Below are 24,803 nucleotides of genomic sequence, written 5' to 3' on the forward strand. Positions count from 1 at the left end.
TTTCTATGCTATGCATTTCTGAGTCTACAGCAAACAAAACAAGCACACATATAGACAAAACCAGCCACTGCATTGAAAGCTAAATTTCCTGCTAAAGAACTAAATAAATACAGCATTTGACTGAATACCACAGCACTGAACCTCCACTGGATGGTTCTCAGTAACTGAGATTTAATTAGTATCTAAGGAAACAAGAAATTCCTGTTTGAAAAAAATCAAATGAAACGGAAAAAACAAATTACAATTGCTGTGCACAATTTTCCTGGCATGGTGGCCCCTGAATAAATGTGGTGCTATGACCCAGACCTCTTTCCTCCTTATGTGTGTCTGCTTCTCTTTCCTTCCTCTCAGTGAATATAGTTTAAATAAAGAAACATCTGCTGGCACTCTGAAGCGGGGAGCCCTGCTTTTAAAAGACAAAGGAGGAAAAAAACCTTAAGCACTTGCACAGATGTGTACAGTACGGCTTGCACGGTCTTCGCCAGATCCAACCAGTCAACTGCAGTTAGCCACTCTCTGAAAGAAGCAATTTAAATCTTCTCTCATGAATGGAGAAAGTACTAGAAAAGTTACTTTGTAGTCAAGTTATTGATTTTTGACATAGAAAAGAGTGGGTTTCTAGAGGAATCACGTTATACGTATAAAGACTTTGTAACTACCATATATTGAGTACTGATCAGATATTGTTCTAAATATACCACATCCATGATGTCAGTTAATTTTTATAAAGACATAAAATGAAGATGCTAGTGAGCTGATTTTAAGCCTAGGAAAATGAAGCTGAAAGAAGTTAAGTCACCTGCCCAGTATATCACCCTTAGAAGCCATAAACCTGTTAACCAAACTTGGGATTCCATAGTCTTACTATTTCATTTAGCACATCGCTCCAGAAACAATCAGTTTTGTTAATTCAAATGTACTTACATAAACTATTATTACTCATCCCATCAACTTGTCTATAATAATTGTGGAGGCTTCCTGTTAGGACCAAATCATTTGAAATCAATTTTCTTATCTTCACAAAAATACAATTAAAAATTTTAGGAATTTCTCCAAAGACAACCAGAAGATGACTGTAAAAGATGTTCAGAAAGAGAAAAATTAGTTTAGAATATGACTAATAGCGAATTAGCTCAATGTTATCTTATAACAACAACAACCAAAAACAAAAAACAAAAAACAAAAAAACAAAACAAAACCAAAAAAACCCGAGTGGGCTCAGGGCTTTCCTTTATCAAGCTGGAATTTGTGTGATATTTGGGAAGTTCTTAGCATGTTCAGGACAAATGTTTCTACTAGCCTTGCCTTTTGGCTGGGCTACCATTTGATATATAATTTTTTGCTATGCTGGAGACTTTCTTACCCTATAGAAAGAGAACGACAATAGCAAACAAAGACGTCTGGAAAATTGGAGACCCAGCTACAATAGTTGCCTCTGAGCAGGAAGAATCTTTGTGGTTGAACCCAGAAACTGAATTCCTGAATCTAGAGACAAAGGAGCTATAAGTGACGAAATTGTCAAAGAGGCTCAGTCATAATATGATCATTGTCTGGCAAGCCTCTCTCTCTTTTTGGGCATTAACATCTCCTTTCTACCAAAATCATTGGCTCATCCTAAGAGCTCAATAAGGTGACTGGTAGAATAAAGTGATAAAATTAAAAATAAGTGATAAAAGAATTTATGAACATTCAGAGCTTTTGTCTAAGGTAAATAAACTACATATCATACTAAAACCCAAGAAAATCATAACTTTAACTTGAAATGAAAAATGCTGACATTGCCACTTTGGTGCTGAATTTAGTTGACAATTGTCTTTCAACAATTATAATTTATCTTCAAACAAATGAAAAATATAGAAAATTTCAACAAAAATTAATGTTGCCACATATTGAGTATACGTGTTCTATTGCAGTGAGTGAATCACTTACTATACTTTCATAGTTTCATTTGCTCTTCAAGAAAGGCCCCTATGGTGCTGGAGAGATGGCACTGACTGCTCTTCCATAGGTCCTGAGTTCAATTCCCAGCAACCACATGGTGGCTCACAACCATCTGTAATGGGATCTGATGCCCTCTTCTGGTGTGTCTGAAGACAGTGACAATGTACTCACTTAAATAAAATAAATAAATAAATATTAAAAAGAAAATCCTATCAAGTTGATTTTATGATTATAATTTAAGTAGGGGAAGGTAAATTTTACTGTAAACCTCAATGCTATAAATTTTATAGATTTGTTGAATGAGTGAATGAGCAAATGGATAAAGATCAAGTACTAAATCTTGTGGTTAACATACGTTATCTCATTTAATCCTTATTACAACACAATCTGCCAGTCAGTCAGTAACAGCAAAAAGATTGAGAGAGGATAGCATTCCAGGCAAAGGTGAGGAGATAGGAAAGCATGAGAGAACATGTTGCATTCTAGGAACCACAAGAAGAAGTTGTGTGTGTTATGAGAGCACTGAATGGGAGGTGGGGAGTGATGAGAGATGTATCTCAAGAGGCAGACAGGACCTGATTCATAAAAGAACCTGCATGCCTACCAAAGGAATTTGTCCTAGGGCTAAGAGACTTCAAGCAGATGGATAGCAGGATAACCATGATATGAAGAAAGGCACATAGGACCTATCCATGTAGTGGGATATATAATTCCTTCTTAAAAGTACAGATGGAAAGGTGAGAAGTGGAAAGATGCTTAAAGACAAGTTCATAGGCAAATAATAGTTGCCTATCTAGTTTGCACACAAGGCATGCAAGGGACAGTTTTGAGACTTGTTTGGCATTGAAATCAGTGTCTTGTGCTTCCTCATACAGATATACAGCTCTCACATTCTGCTTTATACTCTACCATTAAGACTGAAACAGTGAACTTCCTTTTGAATTAGTAATATATTTTTAAGGTAAATCTACAGATGTCATGACATTTCTGTTAAGCTGACTATGATGAGGCAATGTGGTAAATGAATGAAAAAACAGTGAGAAACGCTTTTCCTCTCTGCCATACATAAAAAAAAAAAACACATTCCAAGCTCATGGTCACACCTCCTTTCAAGGGAACAAATAAAACAATATGATGATGTATATGGTGATGATAAATATAGTAGTAGTTTAAAAAAGTTTATAAACATTATTTTAAAATGTTGCAAATACATTAACATATCATACACCAAAACTAATCAGACTTAAAGTGAATATAATTCAATGAGCTTCTATGCAGTTAGAATAGACATTCATAACAGAAACTGTGGAGTACCATATTAAGGCTACAATTTCAGCATTGTACATATTTTCTGTATTATTTACCACCAAAAATAAAAAGGCCATTACAGAATTAGAACTAGAAAACCAATTATATGACCTTTCAGAACTCATGTTCATTTCCTTACTTTCATTCCTTTTCTGATACATAGCCTTCTTTATTCATTTGTATTATATTGTGCCCACATTTAAATTTATGCATATAAGTATATATTATTGGTTAGATTCCACACGAGAGAAAACATACATTTTCTCTGAGAGTGTGATCTTATTCAATATTATGTATCATAAGTCCATCAATTCAAACTTCATTTTTAATTCCATTATTCTTTAGAGCTGAATAGTATTCTTATCTCTAATATATATATATATATATATATATATATATGTTTTTTTATACAAGTTTTCACTAGTCATCTTTTCTTTTCTGTTGATGAATAGCTAGATTGATTTCAATTCTTTGCTGTTGTTAATAAGGCAGAAATAAAGATGAGTACAAAGAACTCTGAGGTAGAGTCCTCTGTGTATATGCCCAGGAGTAAAATGGCCAGCTTCTATAGTAGATCTGTTTTTCATTTTTTGAGAAAACTCCATACTGTTTTTCACACTGGCTACATAAAACTGAACCCATATTGTTAGTGAATAAGAATGTATTTATCTTCACATCTTCTCGCACTTGTGTCAGATTTATTGATGACAGCTATTCTAAATGGGGTGAGGTAGTATCTTAAATTATTTTCAAGTTTTCATTTCCCTGATGCCTAGGAATATTGAATACTTTTAATAATAGTTATTGTCTATTTTTCTTTTTTTGAAAACTGTCTATATAGCTTTGCTGTCTGGTGTTTTTATTCCCTTGGTATTCCATTTCTACAAATCTTTGTAAATTCTCGATCTTGGCACCTTGTCTGAAGTCTAGAAAGCAAAGATTTTCTCCAACTCTGTGGGTTGTGTGTTTGTGCTGATGATTAATTTTGTTACTGTAGAGAAACTTTTTATTTTCATGTAGTTCTATCTCTTGATACTTGTTAAATCCTATGCTGTTGGAATTTTACTCAAAATGCCTTGCCTACCCTAACATCTTGATAGAATACATCCTATGTTTTCTTCTAGAATCCTTAGTATTTTGGGTTTTAAGGAATTTGATCCATTTTGATTATATTTGTATACAAAGTGAAATATATAAATCTATACTCATTCTTCTACAGTTAGAAATCATGTTTTTCTAGCACATGTATTGATTAGGCTATCTGTTTTTTCCCAAAGTATATTTTTGCCTCCTTTGCTAAAAATTAAGTGGATGTAGTTTTGGCATTTTGTTTTCAGATCTTTTATTCTATTTCATTGGTTTACCTGTCTATTTTTATGCTTGTAGCAGGCCATTTTTATCTACAGTATAATTTGAGGTTGGGCATTGTTATACGTCTAGCGTAGTTCTTACAACTGAGGATTCTTTTGGCTATTAGTGGTCTTTTGTGGTTTCATATGACCTCTAGTTTTTTTCTAAACCTGAGAAATGTTACATGAGATTTTTCATGGATACTGAATTAATTTTGTAAATTAATTTTGGTAGTATAGACATTTTCACATGTGTTATTTTAATTAGTTCAGAGTCGTGGAATATATTCCCATTGCCTAATATCATCTGTGATTTCCCTTTGAAATATCTTGATATTTTCATTGTAGGTGTATTTTGTTTCTTTGGTTAGAAACAGTCCAAAATACTTAATTTTGGGGGAGTTATTTTGAATGGAATATTTTTCCTAATTTCTTTATCAGAGAATAGACTGTTAGAAGGCTCCTGTTTTTAATTTATATCCTAGAAATTTATTTTAAGTGTGTATTAGGCTTAAGAGTTTTATAGTAGGTATTTTAAGTACATAACCATATCATCTGCAAATAAGGATAGTTCGATTTCTTCCATTCTCTTTTTTTTTAATTAACTTGAGTATTTCTTATTTACATTTCGAGTGTTATTCCCTTTCTCGGTTTCCGGGCAATCATCCCCCTAATCCCTCCCCCTCCCCTTCTTTATGAGTGTTCCCCTCCCTATCATCCCCCCATTGCCACCCTCCCCCCAACAATCTAGTTCACTGGGGGTTCAGTCTTAGCAGGACCAAGGGCTTCCCCTTCCACTGGTGATCTTACTAGAATATTCATTGCTACGTATGAGGTCAGAGTCCAGAGTCCAGGGACAGTCCATGTATAGTCTTTAGGTAGTGGCTTAGTCCCTGGAAGCTCTGGTTGCTTGGCATTGTTGTTCATAAGGGGTCTCGAGCTCCTTCAAGCTCTTGAGTTCTTTCTCTGATTCCTTCAACGGGGGTCCTAATCTCAGTTCAGTGGTTTGCTGCTGGCATTCTCCTCTGTATTTGCCGTATTCTGGCTGTGTCTCTCAGGAGAGATCTACATCCGGCTCCTGTCGGTCTGCACTTCATCCATCTTGTCTAATTGGGTGAGTGTATATGTATGGGGCACATGTGGGACAGGCTCTGAATGGGTGTTCCTTCTGTGTCTGTTTTAATCTTTGCCTCTCTATTCCCTGCCAAGGGTATTCTTGTTCCCCTTTTAAAGAAGGAATGAAGCATTCACATTTTGATCATCTGTCTTGAGTTTCATTTGTTCTAGGCATCTAGGGTAATTCAAGCATTTGGGCTAATAGCCACTTATCAATGAGTGCATACCATGTGTGTTTTTCTGTGATTGGGTTACCTCACTCAGGATGATATTTTCCAGTTCCAACCATTTGCCTACGAATTTCATAAAGGCATTGTTTTTGATAGCTGAGTAATATTCCATTGTGTAGATGTACCACATTTTCTGTATCCATTCCTCTGTTGAAGGGCATCTGGGTTCTGGCTATTATAAATAAGGCTGCTATGAACATAGTGGAGCACATGTCTTTTTTATATGTTGGGGCATCTTTTGGGTATATGGCCAAGAGAGGTATAGCTGGATCCTCAGGCAGTTCAATGTCCAATTTTCTGAGGAACCTCCAGACTGTTGTACCAGTCTGCAATCCTACCAACAATGGAGGAGTGTTCCTCTTTCTCCACATCCTCGCCAGCATCTGCTGTCACCTGAGTTTTTGATCTTACCCATTCTCACTGGTGTGAGGTGAAATCTCAGGGTTGTTTTGATTTGCATTTCCCTTATGACTAAAGATGTTGAACATTTCTTTATTTGTTTCTCAGCCATTCGGCATTCCTCAGCTGTGAATTCTTTGTTTAGCTCTGAACCCCATTTTTTAATAGGGTTATTTGTCTCCCTGCGGTCTAACTTCTTGAGTTCTTTGTATATTTTGGATATAAGGCCTCTATCTGTTGTAGGATTGGTAAAGATCTTTTCCCAATCTGTTGGTTGCCATTTGTCCTAACCACAGTGTCCTTTGTCTTACAGAAGCTTTGCAGTTTTATGAGATCCCATTTGCCGATTCTTGATCTTAGAGGATAAGCCATTGGTATTTTGTTCAGGAAATTTTTTTCCAGTGCCCATGTGTTCCAGATGCTTCCCTAGTTTTTCTTCTATTAGTTTGAGTGTATCTGGTTTGATGTGGAGGTCCTTTATACCAATCCAATTCTTCAAAGAGTTAGACAGAACAATTTGCAAATTCATCTGGAATAACAAAAAACCCAGGATAGCTAAAACTATCCTCAACAATAAAAGGACTTCAGGGGGAATCACTATCCCTGAACTCAAGCAGTATTACAGAGCAATAGTGATAAAAACTGCATGGTATTGGTACGGAGACAGACAGATAGACCAATGGAACAGAATTGAAGACCCAGAAATGAACCCACACACCTATGGGCACTTGATTTTTGACAAAGGAGTCAAAACCATCCAATGGAAAAAAGATAGCATTTTCAACAAATGGTGCTGGTTCAACTGGAGGTCAACATGTAGAAGAATGCAGATCGATCCGTGCTTATCACCCTGTACAAATCTTAAGTCCAAGTGGATAAAGGATTTCTTCCATTCTTTACATTAGCCATTTTATATCTTTTTCTTGTTTAATCACCATAGCTAAGACTTTGAGCAGTATACACAAAATAATAAAGGGAGAGTGTAATCCTTGTCTTGTTCCTGACTTCAAAGCAAATCTTAGTTTGACTCCTTTAATATGATGTCTAGATTCATTGTATATAGTCTTTATTGTTTTGAAGTAAGTTCTATCTGTTTCTAACATCTCCCGAACTTTTTATCATGAAGGCAACTTGGACTTTCTCAAATGTCTTTTAAACATCAATTGAAGTAATTTTGTTTCTGTCACTGAGTTTAAATAGTATGTTACATTTATGATTTCCATATGTTGAACTAACCTTGCTTTTCAGCGATGAAGTCCACTTGGTCTTAATGAATCCAGGTTGTAAGAACTTTGTTAAGAATTTTCGTGGTTCGTATCGGTTTTGCCAAAGAAATTGGTGTGTATATTCCTTTTTCTTTTTCTTCTTCTACTTTCTTTATATGGCTGTTGTACCAAGATGATATTGGCTTTATAAAATTAAGTAGTGCTCCTTTATTTTCTATTTAATGAAACAGGATGAGAAGAATTGGTACAAGGTCTTCTCTGAATGCTTGATAGAATCCATCTGATCCTGGGCTTTTCTTCTACTGAAGGCTTTTAATAACAGCTTTGATTTCATTGCTTGTAATGTATCTGCTTAACTTTATGTCTTCAAGGCTTAATTTTGGTAGTGGCATGCTTTCACAGGTTCTTCTATTTCTTCTGGATTATCCAGTTTTATTTCTCCATCAATTCTGAACGATAGCTTTACAGGGTATAGCATTCTTAATTCGCAGTTGTTGATTTTTAGACCTTGAAACATTTCATTACATATTGTTGGCTTTTACAGTTGTTGACAAAAAAATCTGAGATAATTATGATATTTCTCTCAATAGCAAATGTAGGGGTGATAGTAGTCTAATCTTTTCCCCTAGTATCTTACCAGAGTAATAATTCTGAAGAGTGCAGATTTCTGTAGATCTTGCTGTACCTAAGAGGGAGGAGATGCTGACTCAAGTAATTTGAATACAGCATCCTCTCCATGGCTTACATTTCTGTGTTTGGCTCACAGAGACAGAAATATCTTGACTGATTGGTAAAACATGCTCCAGTGAAATCAAAAGTATGAAAAAAGACACACACATTAAAAACTTACAGGAAGAGTGCATTGGGTAATCATGCCTATGGCTTTTGGAGGACTAGAGATCACCTTGTATGCAGATCTATAGTCCAGTGGTCTCAGAGGTCAGTAGAGGTTCTTAACTTTGGTTCTAGTGTTCCCAGGGTCTCCAGAGTGACTGGCTCTTTCATTCCAGAGATATCTGTTGTCAAGGTCTGTGTGAGGTTTTGAAGTCTATGTGTAGAGGGCCGCAATAACATTCACCACCACAAGATGGCGCTGGCTTCCACTACGCCCCACGTGGAAGGCCGAGATAGTTTCGCCATTACAAGATGGCGCTGGCCTCCGCCACGCCAGCCGACTTCCTTTCAGGAAGTTAACTGTGTGCGCATGTGCAAGAGTGCCTTTGTGCCAGGTCTTTGCCCACTCCGGGGCGTGTCTAATGAGATCATGGGTAAGCAACCAATCAGGTGTGGATGCGCCGCGCTAGGGTGTATATGAGCCGCGCCATGCTGGCGTCCCGGCGCCCTCTATTATTAATAAATAATAAGCATTTTGGCTACAGAAGGATTCGTGTGTTCCCGTGTATTCTTGCTGGCTAGAGACAGCGCTGGACATTTGGTGCCGAAACCTGGGACACCACGCCATCGCCAGGCGCCAAGAGGGGGTCTTCCGTCTGCAGAAGGAATCCAGAACTGTAGTGTTTAAAAGGTAGGCCCTGAGAGACATGCGTCTTGATTTGTTCCACTTCACTCCCCTGCTAGATGCGGCGGAAGTTTTTATTATCGTTTTGGCAGCCCTCATGCTTTCTCTATTGGCCTTTGAGTTTTTAGCCACTGCCAGACAGCGTCGGAGGTCGCATGGGAGCCGCCCAGCTGTGGTAGCAGGGCAGAGAGCGCTGGGGGAAGTGCAAGACGGCATGTCAGAAACAGGGTGGAATAAAAAATTAAAGAGCTCAAGGAAAAAAGATAATAAGCACACAGTCCCCTCCAACGACTTCAGATCTGCGGAGGCGAGAGATTGGGGAAAAAACGCCCCGGGAGAGAAAAAGGGAGGAGATAAAAGGAACACAGTATTTTGGGAGAAAAATTTTGTCTTTGTGCTTGTAAAAGGTGTGATTAGGCTCTGGAAGCTTCACAGAGTCATACTGATCAGATTTGGTAGAGGTAGACAGCCTGAAAATTTATTCAGGAGAATCAAACAAAAGGACATCTCAACGCCCATACACAGCTTGATGGAGTTAATGTAATTGGGTTGTGAGTAAAAATATTCAGGACTGTGTTTCACTTCCATACCATTTGCGAATGTCAGTCGTGCTGCTCAGATATCCCGTAATATATCTCAGAATCTTACAGGAATTGGGTTTCAACACGTTGATGGACTAGTCCAGGAATTGAGATAATCCATCGTCCATATCAACTCCACTCGAGTGGATAGTCACCGTGGAAGTGGTGGAAAAGGGAAAATCCTACCTCTCTGCTGACACCATCTGGTTTTTTCCCTCTTTGTCTATTGTCTGTCCTTGGTGCACCAAGCTGTCCCTGTATGTCAGTTTATGTCTGTGGTTTTTGTTTCTTGTTGCTTAAATGTTTTATGTTTCATGTTCAAAAGAGAAAATGGTAAAAACTTTATCTGTCAATCGTTCACATCTTTATTTGGTTTTAACTCGTTTCAAAAAGGAACAAATGAATAAAAAGCAGTTTCAATCGGCCTTTAGAGCCCTACACCTGTAGCTAGGAACATAAGTCAGCTGGAGAAGCTGCCCAGGGGCTAAGCGTCTGCATGAGCTGATCTTAAAGGCGCCAGCAGCTCCTCAGCTTCTTTGGTACAAGAGCTGATAGCTGTTTCTCTTAGAAAAATCCCTGACTTATTATTTGACTCAACAGGTGACAAGGTGCTTCTCTTAAAATCATAGCTAAAAAGGTAAAAATGGTGCTTGGTCTAAATATTAAAGATACGCGTAGCCACTTCAATTTTTTTTCTCATTGGTTTTAAATGTATAAATATGCTCTACTTGCCTTGGTCATAGATTGTTGGCTTTTAAGTTATTGGATATGGTTAAAAAGGTATAATATTGGTAACAGAAAGTTGACATAAGGCTGGTAATTTTTATGGAGTCATTCTAGACAACATGTGGCATGAGCCAACCTAGGGAAACAGGTCTAAATCGAGATAATATTTTTATGGAATTCTTATTCTGGAAACCAGGCTTCTAAAAGAATTTAGGACAATGTCTCTTTGTTGAGGTACTGGAGACTACACCATCGTGCGTTCATATGTAGGAATTGGCAGTCAAACTTTGTAGCATGAACGATAGACTGGAGACTAGATTTTGGAGATTAGATCGTTTGTTGGAGGTTGAGTTTTTACTTTCCATAATTGTGGTTTGCCCTGAAGTTATCTATATTTTAATGCTAATTCCACTGCCCCAAGAATAGCTGCCTATTCAGTACTCAGAACTCAGGTGACTTTCCAAAATTGTGGCTGTGCTCTGGTGTTACAAGGAGAACTTAAAGATTGTGATTAAGGATTGCCAGTGTTACATTGACTAACTCAAACTTATTTTTAATTAAGAAAAATCAAACAGGTAGAGATTGTTACAAGATTTATGAAAGATTGATGAGGTTTTGGAACTTGTGAGAACATTACAGCCAGTCTGTTTACTCCAACTGCCATTTCAAGATAGATTTAGAGGATTGATTTTGAGTTTTCATTTCGTGAGCTTGCTTATAATTTTAGAGAGCCCATAAAGTGATATCATTAAGAATGGCTAATACCCTTATATTATGTAATTTTGTTGCTTCTTCAATGTAAGGAGTTAGAACTTTGAATCTTTCAGTGTATATAGAAATTTTTACTACAAACCTTTGCTCTCAAAATGAGCTTTAATATTTGGGGAGTAGCTGTTGCACTACTCCAGAAAAGAATATTTGAAACTAATTTTAAGCTTCTAAGGATATGTTAATTGCCAAAATACCTCACCTTACAAGAGGACTTAAGCCTTTGTTATCCTTATTGGAGATAAAGCTTCAGTTGTGTTAATACAGAATTGTAGGCTAGAGTCATGGAAGTATTTTAAAAAGAAACCTGGTGAAACATACCTTATTCCAAACAGCAATTAAATTGGTTATTACAAAATACTGATATTTGGCCTATTACATATACAAATTTTTCAGGCAAAATTGATAATTTTACTCTTTGCATGCTTTTGTACTTCCTGTATATTTGTGCATGCAACCCATAGGAAATGCACTTACTGTATCTATAGGTGGTTCATCTAATGAAAAGGCTACAGGTATGATTGGATCACTTGTTTATTCTCTTGAATTTCCCCTGCTTCAACACAGACTATTAAATTACGTGCTGTAGCCACTGTTTTTAAAATGTTAAAAAATCAAGCTTTCAATTCATATACTGATAGCCAACGTGTGGCTTGTAGTTTCACAATTGATTAAAAAGTTTTCCTTTTTTTTTTGATCCTACTAACCCTTAAATTTTACAATTAGTTAATGCCTTGTTGGAGACAAGTTTTCTAAATGAAATCAGTGAGTGATGATTTCAGTGTGAATGTCTGACAACTCACTGTCCTTTCAGTGCTCTGGCTCAGACAACTAAACAAAACCACAGACCCAGCTCTTTGAAAATGGTAATGGAGTTGATAACACACCCTCACGAAAAGAGGAAGACTCCATTTGCTTACTTTCAACGCCCAGCCTCACCCTGCCAACTCAGGGATTTCTAAATAAGGCTAAATCTGGACCTTGTTTACAGGATTCGGCATTTCTAATTAATGCTTAAAACTTGTGAGGTTCTGGAGAGATGGCACTCTGGAGAGATGGTTCTGGAGTTATGAGCACTAAGTACTGTTCCTTTGTAGGCCATTTGGGAACTCAAACTGGATTGCCTGGACCCTTTAGCAAGGGAGGACAATGATACCAGGCAGATTATAGGCCTTACATAGGAACAATTAGTCAAAAAATCTCATTCTTTATATATCCAAAACAATAATGCTAGAAACAATAATTTGGTATACAAGTCAATTTATAAATACAAGTGCTCAGCGTCCTCAATTTAATCCTCGAGGACTTACCTTAATAAATAATATCTCTACTATATCTTAATAAATAAAAAGGGGGAGTTATCCCTGTATGCTAAATAATGCTCCTTTTATTTCAATTTTAAAATTTGGATGCCAAAGTTTATGGCACCCTACAACTAGGCATACTTCTGCCTAGGTGAAATAGAAAGATCCACATATTTGACATGATCCTGTTCCAGATATTTTATATGGGGAAGAGGGAATGTTTGTGTTTTTTCTACAGGATGCTACAAGAGTATGCCAGCTGCCAGAGGTGGTTGCTGAGACTTGCTGATCCTGGTTGCATGAAGATTCAGCTTTCGTGGTTCGGGTCCCTGGAGTCATTCCTCTGCCCTGAGAGGAAGATGGAAGATTCCCCCTCATCATTTGTCATCACAGAGATTTTGGCCTTGCTGCAGTCAGTGTTACTGCTGCATGTGTCCCATCCCACTGTGGCCTACGCTCAGACCCTCTGTGGCCTACGCTCAGACCCTCTGTGCACTGCTGTTTGCTGGAGAAGACTGGACTCCATTACCCTTGCCCCCCTTATTCCCCTGGTGACTCTTGCTGCCTTAACTGGTGCTGTCATTTTGCAGACTGTAGCTTCACAGGAATGCCACCTGCGTGAAGCTGCTGTGGACTGGGGAACTCTGTCCTGGTTGTGCAGATCTCAGACATGGTTCCATTGCCTGCTGGTTGTTCCAGAGATCCTGAACTGTCCTGGAAAAGACCTTGTTACTTTCACTGCTATTGTAGCAGCCATTTACTGCTATAGCCATTGTGTCTACAGTGTCTGGAGTTACCTTCCCCCATTCTATTGTTAGACAAACACAGTGGGTGAACTTTCTGGAGTAGTTGCTAACAATTGGGAATTCTAAATTTTATTATAGGAGCGGCTTGACTACGGCCCTTGGTGGTAACAGCTGAAGAGAACCAGATGAGGTGCACACTACTTATCGGGAGTGGCTCTGTTTGGTGCAGCCCTATGCTGTGGATTAGTGTTCATGCTATGGTTGGTTTGCAAACTCAGATCTCAACAGAAACGTGACAAGGCTGTTATCACTCAAGCACTTGTGGCCATTGAACAAGGGGCCTCCCCTGAAATTTGGTTATCTATCTTCAAAAATTAGTCGGTATCTGAGTTCTCTGCTCTTGCACCCCATGGATCTGTGGATCCATTGCACTGGGATGAGAGAGACTCAATGATTCTTTGATCAGCCCTTCCACATCGCTGAGGTTTCCTCATTGCATGCGATAGGGTGATCATGATTTCCCCACTAACTCATTTTCTGGCTGGCCTCTTTTTAGAGTTCGCCCTAGGTCATTTAACAGTTACTGTCACACAGCACTGTGGTATCCAGAGACGGGCAACTTTCCTCATGCACAGTACACAGGGCCCAGTGGCGATAGGGTTACCCTTCGATAAGGCTGTGACATAGAGGAACGACCTAAGACAGGAGGCACAGCAGATGGACGTAACTGCAGGGACCTAGACCAGCCTAGACAATAATTTATTGTTATTAATTAATAAAATAATAAGGGGGAGATGTAGAGGGCCGCAATAACATTCGCCACCACAAGATGGCGCTGGCTTCCACTACGCCCCACGTGGAAGGCCGAGATAGTTTCGCCATTACAAGATGGCGCTGGCCTCCGCCACGCCAGCCGACTTCCTTTCAGGAAGTTAACTGTGTGTGCATGTGCAAGAGTGCCTTTGTGCCAGGTCTTTGCCCACTCCAGGCGTGCCTAATGAGATCATGGGTAAGCAACCAATCAGGTGTGGATGCGCCGCGCTAGGGTGTATATGAGCCGCGCCATGCTGGCATCCCAGCGCCCTCTATTATTAATAAATAATAAGCATTTTGGCTACAGAAGGATTCGTGTGTTCCCGCGTATTCTTGTTGGCGAGAGACAGTGCGGGACATCTATTTTTGAGATACTAGCATCTATATTTCTGTGGTCCTAGAGGTTAGTTTGATTCTGTGATTCTAATACCATAACAAAAAGGCTTAAATGCATCAGAAGGTTATTATTCTGCCTCTAGAACATTCACAGATTCTATGGTTGACCAAGATTTTGACTCCATTTTTCAGCTTAGTGTAAAGACCCACCCTTCGTCCTGTTGGCACATCAACAAGACAGGAACATTTCAGCAACTCATTGGTAATCAACACAATGTCTTACCAGTCCTTAGAGCTGAACAGCACATCAGTATTCCTCTAAGAGTCCCAGAAACCAGAATCTTACAATTGGCTCCAAAGAAGAAACAGAAGTCATCAAAACATATCTACTTCAACAGATGTGTAAAATATGACAAAGAAACACAAAACATATGGCACAACCACCACGCACAACTCAACACCAACTAATCAGCCCACCTACAAGGGAATCCAAAATATCATAGGAATATCCAAATGTCTGAAAACAAAGCTTAGGTTCTTAGAGTTAGAAGCAATTAGTGATCATGTGGAAAAACTGAACACAATTGTGCACTAATTAAGGGAATTAATAGTATCCAAGACCTTAGCAAATAGTCTCCAAAATGAATGCAACATTTAATAAATTGGAGGCAGAGGCTCAAAATACTGATAAAAATTTAGAAAAAATTGAATCATTGAAGACAACCAAACAGAAATATTTGAAATAAAGATTATTAATCAAATTAAAAAATACAGCAACATTATTCTTCTTAGACAAAAGTATACTGAAGAACTAATTTCAGGAGTGGAATATAAAGTCGATAAAAATAATACAAACAGATACATAGAAGGAAAAATTTTAAGAAGCATGAAGATATCCAAGAATGGGAACACTAAATGTGACACAACCTGAAAATTCATGGTGTAGAAGCAGCAGCATCGTTAAAATCCAAGAAGTGGACTATTTAGTGAAGTTATAGTAGAAAACTTCCAAAATTTATAGAAAGAAGTAGGTATTCAAGCACAAGGGGCATGTATAACTCCCAGTAGAGATGACCAGAGGAAAAATTCTCCATACGATATTATAACCAGGATGTCAAAAGCATAAAAGAAAAAATAGTCATAAATATTACACAAGATAAAGGACAATTCACATACAAAGACAAAAATATCAAAATAGTAATCATTGTTACAATTATTATTTATCTGTGGTTTTCCCATGCTTATATAAATTATATTAAAAAAAACCCCAAAACCAAAAATTCAAAACAGACACTGCAAGTCTACCAAGGATTCTGAAGGGCAAATGCTGATGAGTTCCTCCAAGAAGAGATAAGCAAAACAAACTGTTTCACCTTTGACAGAACCTGAGAAGTAACTAACCATCACACAGGAGGAAAAGAATAAATCAGATAAAATTAAGCTAATTCCTAGAGGTCAGATATGAGTTCGTATTTGTTCAGAATGAAAAAAATACATGGGATTCTAGATGCAAGGAAAGTTTAAAATGTCTTGTATACTCTTCCCCACAGATGTATATGAAGGATTCACGAACAATTTTAAAGATTTAGATAGCATTAGGAAAATGGAGTGGAAAGGGTGTTTGGCAGTCAGTGGGTATTAGGAATAATGCAATGCTTCCTTGGACCCTTCTCTCATATGCAACAGAAGCCTTATCTCACGGGAAAGAAAGGATGGCAAACCTTCTGTTCCTCATTCCTAGGAACTGGGCATAGATCCAACATTTGAAGACGAAAGGTAGAAGAAAGGCATTCTGCACTGAGAAAAAGGCAGGAAAATATCTCACCAACAGGATACTGCACCAATACAAAACAAACATCTGCTGCTATGGGGAGGGTCAGGAAATTGTCCCTTATTCCCAACATGGACATAATATTTACTAGAGTAGTGTGGGGACAAACATGGATTCTGAAAAATTTCCACCCTGAGGACCAGGTACAAAAATCCTGCCCCAAACGTAGATTTGACCAGGAAAACCACTTACTAAGTCCACAAAATCATAGTACCAAACAACAAACTACATTGTATAGTTATAGAGGGATGACTGATGGACAGAATCTTCCTTAGTGTCATAAATCTACAATTCACTGAAAGTAACAAGAACTGTAGTAAAACTTAGGGCCAGAATGGTCTACTAGAAAATTAGTGGGCATATTTTGTATGCAAATACTCTTCATTTCAACTCTACTATTCATCTATATTTTTTGTCCTGCATTCAAAAGTTATTATATAGGGAAAAATGCAACAATTTGCCCATTGTCAACTAAGAAATAAAAGCAACAGGGACTCAATAGACACTAATTAAAAGATATCAGCTTAAAGGGTGAAGCAAAGAATCATCAAAAAGCATTTTCACAATAGAAAAAATACCATCTGAATGAAAATAACCAAGATAAACATTTTTGGAAATATGAATGAACGATCAGATTATATACTTTTATTTCTTTTATTGGATATTTTCTTTATTTACATTTCAAATGTTATCACCTTTCCAGGTTTCCCCTCTAGCAACCTCCTATCCGATCCCCCTCCTCACTGCTATTATGAGGATGCTCCTACACCCAACCAACTCTTCCCTCTCTCCTCCCTCCCCTGGCATTTCCCTACACTGGGGCATTGAGCCTTCAAGGACCAATGACCTCTCCTCCCATTGATGCCCAACAAGGCTATCCTCTGCCACATATGCAGCTGGAGCCATGGGTCTCTCCATGTGTTCTCATTGGTTGGTGGTTTAGTCCCTGAGATCTCTGCTGGGGTCTGCTTGGTTGATATTGTTCTTTTTATAGGCTTGCAAACCTCTTCAGCTCCTTCAGTCTTTTCTTTAACTCCTCCATTGGGGGTCTCTGTGCCCAGTCCAATGGTTAGCTGCAATCATCCTCATCTGTATCAGTAGGGCTCTGGCAGAGCCTCTCAGGAGACATCCACACGAGGCTCCTGTCAGCAAGCACTTCTTGGCTTCAGCAATAGTGACTGGGTTTGGTGGCTGCATATGGGATGAATCCCCAGAAGGGGCAGTCTCTGAGTGGCCTTTCCTTCAGTCCCTGCTCCACTCTTTGTCCCTGTATTTCCTCCCATGAGTATTTTGTTCTCCCTTCTAAGTACTGAAGCATCCACATTTTGGTCTTCCTTCTTCTTGAGCTTCATGATCTGTGAATTAATTCTTTGGTATTCTGAGCTTTTGGGTTAACATCCACTTAACAGTGAGTGCATACGTGTATTCTTTTGTGACTGGGTTACCTCATTCAGAATGATATTTTCTAGTTTCATCCATTTGCCTATATAGTGGATTACATTGATGGATTTCCATATATTTAACTATCCTTGCATCCCTGGGATGAAGCCTACTTAACACGGTGAATGAGCATTTTTATGTGTTCTTGGATTCAGTTTGGGAGACTTTTATTGAGTATTTTTGCATCACTATACATGACCGAAATTGGTCTGATGTTCTCTTTCATTATAGGGTATTTGTGTGGTTTATGGATAAGTGTAATTGTGGCTTCAAATAACTAATTGAGTAATGTTCCTTTTGTTTCTATTTTGTGGAAGGGTTTGAATAGTATTGGTATTAAGTCTTTTTTGAAGTTCTTATAGAATTCTGCACTAAACCCATCTTGTCCTGGGCTTTTTTTTTTTTGGTTGGAAGACTATTTTTTTACTTTAAAATTTTTATTTATTTATTTTTATTCTCCAGATTTTATTCCACTCTCGGTCCACCCTCTAACTGTTCCACATTCCAAACCTCCTTCACCCCCAACCCCCTGCCCAGTCTCCATGAGGATATCCCTACCCCAACCACCCCACCAGACGTCTAAACTTCCTAGGGCCTCCAGTTTCTTGAGGGTCCAGTGCATCTTCTCTGACTGAACCCAAACCAGGCAGTCCTCTCCTGTATATGTGTTGGGGGCTTCATATCAGCTGGTTTATGCTGCCTGGTTGGTGATCCAGTGTCTGAGAGATCTCAGGTGTCCAGGTTAATTGAGACTGCTGGTCTTCCTACAGGGTTGCCCTCCCCTTCAGCTTCTCCAGCTTCTTCTCAATTCCACCAGAGGGGTCAGCTCTTTCTGTTCATTGGTTGGGTGTACATATCTGTATCTAGCTCTTTCAGCTGCTCGTTAGGTCTTTTGGAGAGCAGTCATGATAGGTTCCTTATTGTGAACACCTCATAGCTTCAGTAATTCAGTCTTTGGGGCCTCCCCTTGAGCTGAATCCCACTTTGGGCCTGTCCCTGGACCTTTTTTCCTCAGGCACTTCTCCATTTCATTTCCTGTATTTCTTTTAGACAGGAAGAATTACGGGTCAGAGTTTTGACTGTGGAATAGCAACCTCATCCCTCAACTGATGCCCTGTATTTCTGCTGGAGGTAGGCTCAACAAGCTCCTCTCCCCACTGTAGGGCATTTCATCTACAGTCCCCTGCTCTGAGTCCTGAGGGTCCCTCACTTCCCAGGTCTCTGGTACATTCTGGGGTTGGGAGACTTTTAATGACTGCTTCTATTTCTATAGGGTTATGGGACAGTTTAGGTAGTTTATCTGATCCTGACTAAACTCTGGTGCCTGGTACCTGTCTAGGAAACTGTCCATTTCCTCCAAATTTTCCAGTTTTGTTGAGTATAGGCTTTTGTAGTATGATCTGATAATTTTTTGAATTTCCTCATTTTCGGTTGTTATGGTTCCCTTTTCATTTCTGATTTTCTTAATTTGTATAATGACTCTGTGCTCACTGGTTAGTCTAACTAAGGGTTTATCTACCTTATTGATTTTCACAAAGAACCAGCTCCTGGTTTGTTTTTTTTTTTTCTGATTCTTTACATAGTTCTTTTTGTTTCTACTTGGTTGATTTAAGCCCTGAGTTTGATTATTTCCTGCTGGCTATTCCTCTTGGGTGTATTTGCTTCTTTTTGTTCTAGAGCTTTCAGGTTTGCTGTCAAGCTGCTAGCGTATACGCACTCCAGTTTCTTTTTGGAGACACTCAGAGCTATGAGCTTTCCTCTTAGCACTGCTTTTGTTGTGTCCCATAAGTTTTCGTATCTTGTGCTTTCATTTTTATTCAATTCTAAAGTTTTTAATTTCTTTCAATATTTCTTCCTTGACCAAGTTATCATTGAGTAAAGCATTGTTCAGCTTCCATGTGTATGTGGCCTTTCTGTTGTTTCTGTTGTTATTGAAGACCACCCTTATTTCGTGGTGATCTGGGATTATTTCAATCTTCTTGTATTTGTTGAAGACTGTTTTGTGACTGATTATAGGTCAATTTTGGTTGTAGAAGGTACCATGAGGTGCTGAGAAGAAAGTATATTCTTTTGCTTTAGGATGAAATGTTCTGTGGATTTCTGTTAAATCCATTTGGTTCATAACTTCTGTTAGTTTCACAGTGTCTCTTTTCAGTTTCTGTTTCCATGATCTCTCCATTGATGAGACCGTGGTGTTAAAGTATCTCGATATTATTGTGTGAGGTGCAATATGTGTTTTGAGCTTTAGTAAACTTTCTTTTATGAATGTGGGTGTCCTTGCATTTGGAGCATAAATGTTCAGAATTTATAGTTCCTCTTGGTAGATTTTTCCTATGATGAGTATGAAGTGTCCTTCCTTATCTTTTTTGAAAACATTTTGTTGAAAGTCAATTTTATTTGTTATTAGAATGGCTAATCCAGCTTGTTTCTTCAGACCACTTGCTTGGAAAAATATTTTTGCAACCTTTTACTCCTAGTTAGTGTCAGTCTTTGTCACTGGATGCAGATGAAGACCAGAAGGGTCCCGTCCTAGGACACCCTGTGGCTCCAGAGTCATGTGTACTCCAGACTGGTCTCTCTTTGGATAGTCAATGGAGAGAAAAGGTTCTACCTGTGAGCTTAGGAGGGAGAGCGATTATGGAAGACCAGCTCTCAGCAGGCAGATTTTGGGATGGAGGTTGTGGGGCAGCCCCAGCTCTGGTGGCAAATGGAGTGAGATACCATTTTAAATCCAAATCTTGCTTTTCCAGTGTGATGGGGTATCCAGGACTTGCTGTATGGGAGAACTGGGTTCTGATGATGCCAAGTAGCCTTGGTTTCTGTTGCTCATGTTCTTGTGCTTGCTGTTTATCTCTAGTGCTACCTGTCCTTGCTGTCTCTGATTGTAGCCTGTCCCTTCTGTGATTCTGGTTTTGTCAGAATTCCTCAGAGTCCATCTGTCTTTGTGATCCAGTTATTCTGTGATTCTGTGATCCTGTGCTCCTGAGATCTTGAGATCTTGGGTGTTTAAGAGCCTCTGGGAGTCAAGCTGCCTCTGGGGTCCTGAAGTCCTGGTGTGACCAAGCTCCTGAGATCCTGTTGTGTCAGAGCTCCTGGGAGTCAAGCTTTCTCAGAGTGTTGCAGGAGTGGGTGGGGAGCCAGAGCCCTGGGTTTGTTTCCAGCACTGGTGCAAGCTGGAAGGAACCATTCCTCTGGCTGGGCAGGGATTTGTGTTTCTCTGGTTCCTGTGGGGGTCCCTATTATGCTGGGTGTTGGGTAAGGTGTTGTGCCCTCAACTGTGTTCTTGAGTGTGTCAGAGCGTTAGTGCTCCTGGTTGTGTCTGATTTCCTTGGAGTCGAGCTTCCTCTGGGATTCTGGGATCCTGGCATCCAGGGCATTTCACAGCACTTGGGAGTTTGGCTCCTTCTGGGTGTTGTAGGAGTGGGTGCAGAGCCAGCACTCCAGGTCTTCTCTGGGTGCAGATTCAAATTGGAAGGAACCCGTGCCACTGGCTGGGTGGGGGTTCCTGCATTCCTGGATCCCGGGAGAAGGGGGAGTCCAGTTACTCTGGTTGTTCAGTTGTTCGGGCAGTTGCTGTGGCCTCCTCACCAGTGATCCTGGGCATGTTAGAGCACCTGGGAGTTGGGCTTCCTCTGGGTATTGTGGAACTGGATGTAGAGTCAGCACCCAAGGTCTGCTCAGGGCACTGGTTCAGACTAGAAGGGAGAATATATACTTTTGACTGTGGCCATTTTCTTGAAAAGACTTGGATTGTGTTGGGTCAATCCCAAAGCCATGTCCATGCTAAATAAGCACCACTATTGAACTTTATTTTCTGCACGATATTTAAGTGAAAAATGATTGGGGGTAACAACTGTATTGGGCACAGTTTGATATTTTAACATACATACAACGTAATGGATGACCAACTTGGGGTAGTTAGCATCCTCTTCTTATCACCTGTTTTTATGTTTGGACGCATGAAGCTCTTTTATTCTATCTCTTAATAAAAAGGCTATAATCAATACACCATGGTTTAGAGTACTACAAGGTACTGCAGAATACTTTAAAGCAGAGTTTAATATCTATTTCTAAACTTATTTCCTCTACTTTATCCCTGTTAAGTATAGAATTAATTTTTCTAAGTTCAATTGGAGTTTTCTGATATTCTACTCATGAAACAAAACAACAACTACTAACAGTAATAGTAGTAGTAGTAATAGTAGCAGTAGTAGTAGTAGTAGTGTGTAGATGGGTTAAATACATGTGTTTATGTATGTATGTGTGTACAGATAAATATATTACTGTGTGTGTGTGTGCGCGCGCGCGCGTGTGTGTACATTGTTAGATTATTCGAATTATCCAGACCTCTGCAAAGTTTATTGGTTTTGCTTCAAATGACAGGAATTATTTTCTTTGTTACTGAGTAATAGTCGTCTTTGTTTATACTCCATACTTTGTTCATTACTCCATTAATGGAGACCTACGTTAATTCCACATTTCGGCTATTGCATATTATGGTGCCATAAGAACACAGGTGTAGGTGCCTCTGATTTTTAAGGAATAATTATACTGATGTTTATACTGTCTATACTAATTTATATTCCACAACAGGAAGGAATTTTTCTTCTTTATATATCCTCAACAGAATTAGGGAAATCTCACAGGGTTCCATCCCCAGAGGAAGAATTGTTGGCAATTAACAACTGTGGCTTTAAAATAGAAAATTAGTGTTCTCCATGGATGTGCCTTCTATTGTGTATTCAACACCAAGTGGCCAGCTCTGAAGCTATATCTATACAAGCATCAGTAAGTGGACTCAGCAGGTTGTATATATCTAATGATTCAAATCTAGAATCCATGTATGAGAGAGGACAGATATCATTTGTCTTTTGGAATCTGGGCTAATTCCATTCAGAATAATTATGACCATCATTCCATTGTGTATGGCTATATAACCATCTTTTCATGTCCATCAACTGATGAATGGATAATGCAAAGGTAATCTAGGTATTCTTTTCTGAATAAATACTCTGTAGACAATTTTCTTATATTGTATTTAATCTCTTCATTCTGCTAATTGTTTTCTTTGCAATACAGAAGTTTTGATTTGAATATAGTTAGTTCAGTTTGTCTATTTTGGCCCATGTTTTAGGAGGTGTCACATACAGAAAAATGTGCATATATTAAAGTTGGTCTTTAATATAGACTGTCAACTTCAGATGACTTAATTCCACCTGAGAGGCAAATCTCAAGGCTTGTGTGAAAAGAATTAACTTGATTATGTTAGGTGATCTAAGACGACTCATCCTTAACATGGGTAGCACCATTCCCTTAACTTGGATTGTAGCCTTAAGAAAAAGAAGGCTAGAGACAAAAATAGACAAGCTGAACTATATCCAAATAAAAATAGCTGTATTGCAAAGAAAGCAATTATCAGAGTGAAGAGATAATATAAAAAAGAGGTGAAGAGTTGGGCATCAGCATTCATGTCTTTGTCCCCTGTCTGTAATGTGAATAGCTGTCTCAAGCTCTTATGATAATGTCCCTTCTAAGAAACTTACCCTTGAACTGTAAGCCAAAATAAACCCTTCCTGTTACTTGGTTAGAAGTTTTCTCATATTAACAAGTAACAGATGCAGTGTGTATGAGTAGTCTTATAAGTTTTCTAGTAATTTCATGGTTTTGACTCTTACATTTTGATTCCTGGTATGTTTTAAGTTTTTACAGTAAGAGATAGAGTGTTTTAAACATCAACCCAAAGTTTTTCTAATGTTTATTTAAAAGGGTCTCTTTTATGCAACGTTTTTTTTTTTGTCAAGAATCAATTGGTTGCAGGCATAGGTTTATACCCAGTATCTCTACTCTGTTCCACTTATTTTTATGATGATACCATAGTGTCTTTGTTAATACAACTTTGTGGTATATTATGAAATGAAGCAGTGTTGTGACTCTAGAATTTTCCTTTGTGTTCAGGATTACACTGAGCATTCAAGATCCTTTGTCCTTTCACATAAATTTTATTATTTTTGGCATGCTTGTGTATGCGTTGATTTGGGAATCTTTCTGTCTCTGTATACCACATTCATCAACACAGTGCTGAAGTTACATAATGTGCAGCCACACTTGGTATTATTTTATGTTTTGAATTAAAATTTTTTGTTTATGGAGAAAACACACCACTCAGCCACCTTCCCAGTCTACATATAAATTTTGAAATTGTTTTTTATTACTTCTTTGAAGAATGTCAAGACATTTTAATGGATATAACATTGAATCTATAAATTACATTGCGACTATATGAATTTTAATTAGCTTTAACATTTTGACAGTTTCTTTTTTTAAAAATTTACTTATTGTGTGTATAGTGTTCTGCCTGCATATATGCCTGCATGGCAGCAAAAGAGAGATCCATATCTCATTATAAATAGTCGTGAGGTACCATGTGGTTGCTGGGAATTGAACTCAGGAAGTCTGGAAGAGCAGTCAACCTCTGAGCCATCTCTCAGTCTCCAACATTTTCTTCCTTATAAACAAGGTATTGTTATCAGACTTCTCAAATATCTTACTTTCTATTATCCCCTTCCTATTCATCATTTCTTTCTCATACCAATTTGATTTTTGCATGTCCTATTATGAAAGTATAGGGCTTGTTCAAGAATATGGTCTTACTATCAAGAGCCTTTGCTGTTTATGGGCTCTCCAGGATACTCTTACCCAACTTGAGAGAAAATATTCAATACTTGTCGCTGGCATTTGTATTTGGCAACCCATGACTTCTGTGATGAGCAAAATCACATGCTTAGGTTTCTCTCTCTGTCTCTCTGTCTCTCTGTCTCTGTCTCTCTCTGGAGGAAATGAATATAGAAGTGGATAAGGTGATAGAGGGTGGATTTTGGAAGAATTAAGTAGAGGGGAGGAGAGGGTGAATATGCTCATTGTATAAAATTCTCAAAGAGTAAAAATATAGTTTTTACAAAGAATAAAAATATAGTTTTTAAAATGAAAGCTTTATAGATGTTTTTACTCACTTTTTTATGTTAAATGATTTTGATTAATAAGAAGAATAGGAAATTCTGAAACTACATCAGGGAGATCAGGGAGGGTGAATAGGATTTGTTTGGTTGATAAGTAGAAAAAGACATTAAAAGACTGATCATTTTACATAAAACATAAATGTAGGCAATGGAT

General features: G+C 38.4%; 1 protein-coding gene across 19 annotated transcripts in view; it reads left to right on the forward strand.

Annotated features, from left to right (window-relative positions):
• Window positions 1-18,460: 18,460 nt before the first annotated feature.
• P2ry10 (P2Y receptor family member 10) overlaps window positions 18,461-24,803 on the forward strand; it is a 96,120-nt gene continuing 89,777 nt past the window's right edge. For 3 of the 19 annotated variants that reach the window (XM_087599885.1, XM_087599873.1, XM_087599874.1), the window contains exon 1: window positions 18,535-18,764. Coding sequence is in view for 2 of the 19 variants with exons in the window: in XM_087599867.1 (XP_087455993.1) it covers window positions 18,743-18,764 (22 nt within the window). In the remaining 17 variants the exon portion in view is untranslated. Of the gene's footprint in view, window positions 18,765-24,803 lie in introns of all 19 variants that reach the window. The other 16 variants (XM_087599884.1, XM_087599913.1, XM_087599889.1 and 13 more) reach the window with 13 other exon arrangements.

The sequence above is a fragment of the Rattus norvegicus genome, chromosome X, assembly GCF_021556685.1.
Source record: "Rattus norvegicus strain SHRSP/BbbUtx chromosome X, alternate assembly SHRSP_T2T, whole genome shotgun sequence".
Taxonomy (NCBI): Eukaryota; Metazoa; Chordata; class Mammalia; order Rodentia; family Muridae; genus Rattus; species Rattus norvegicus.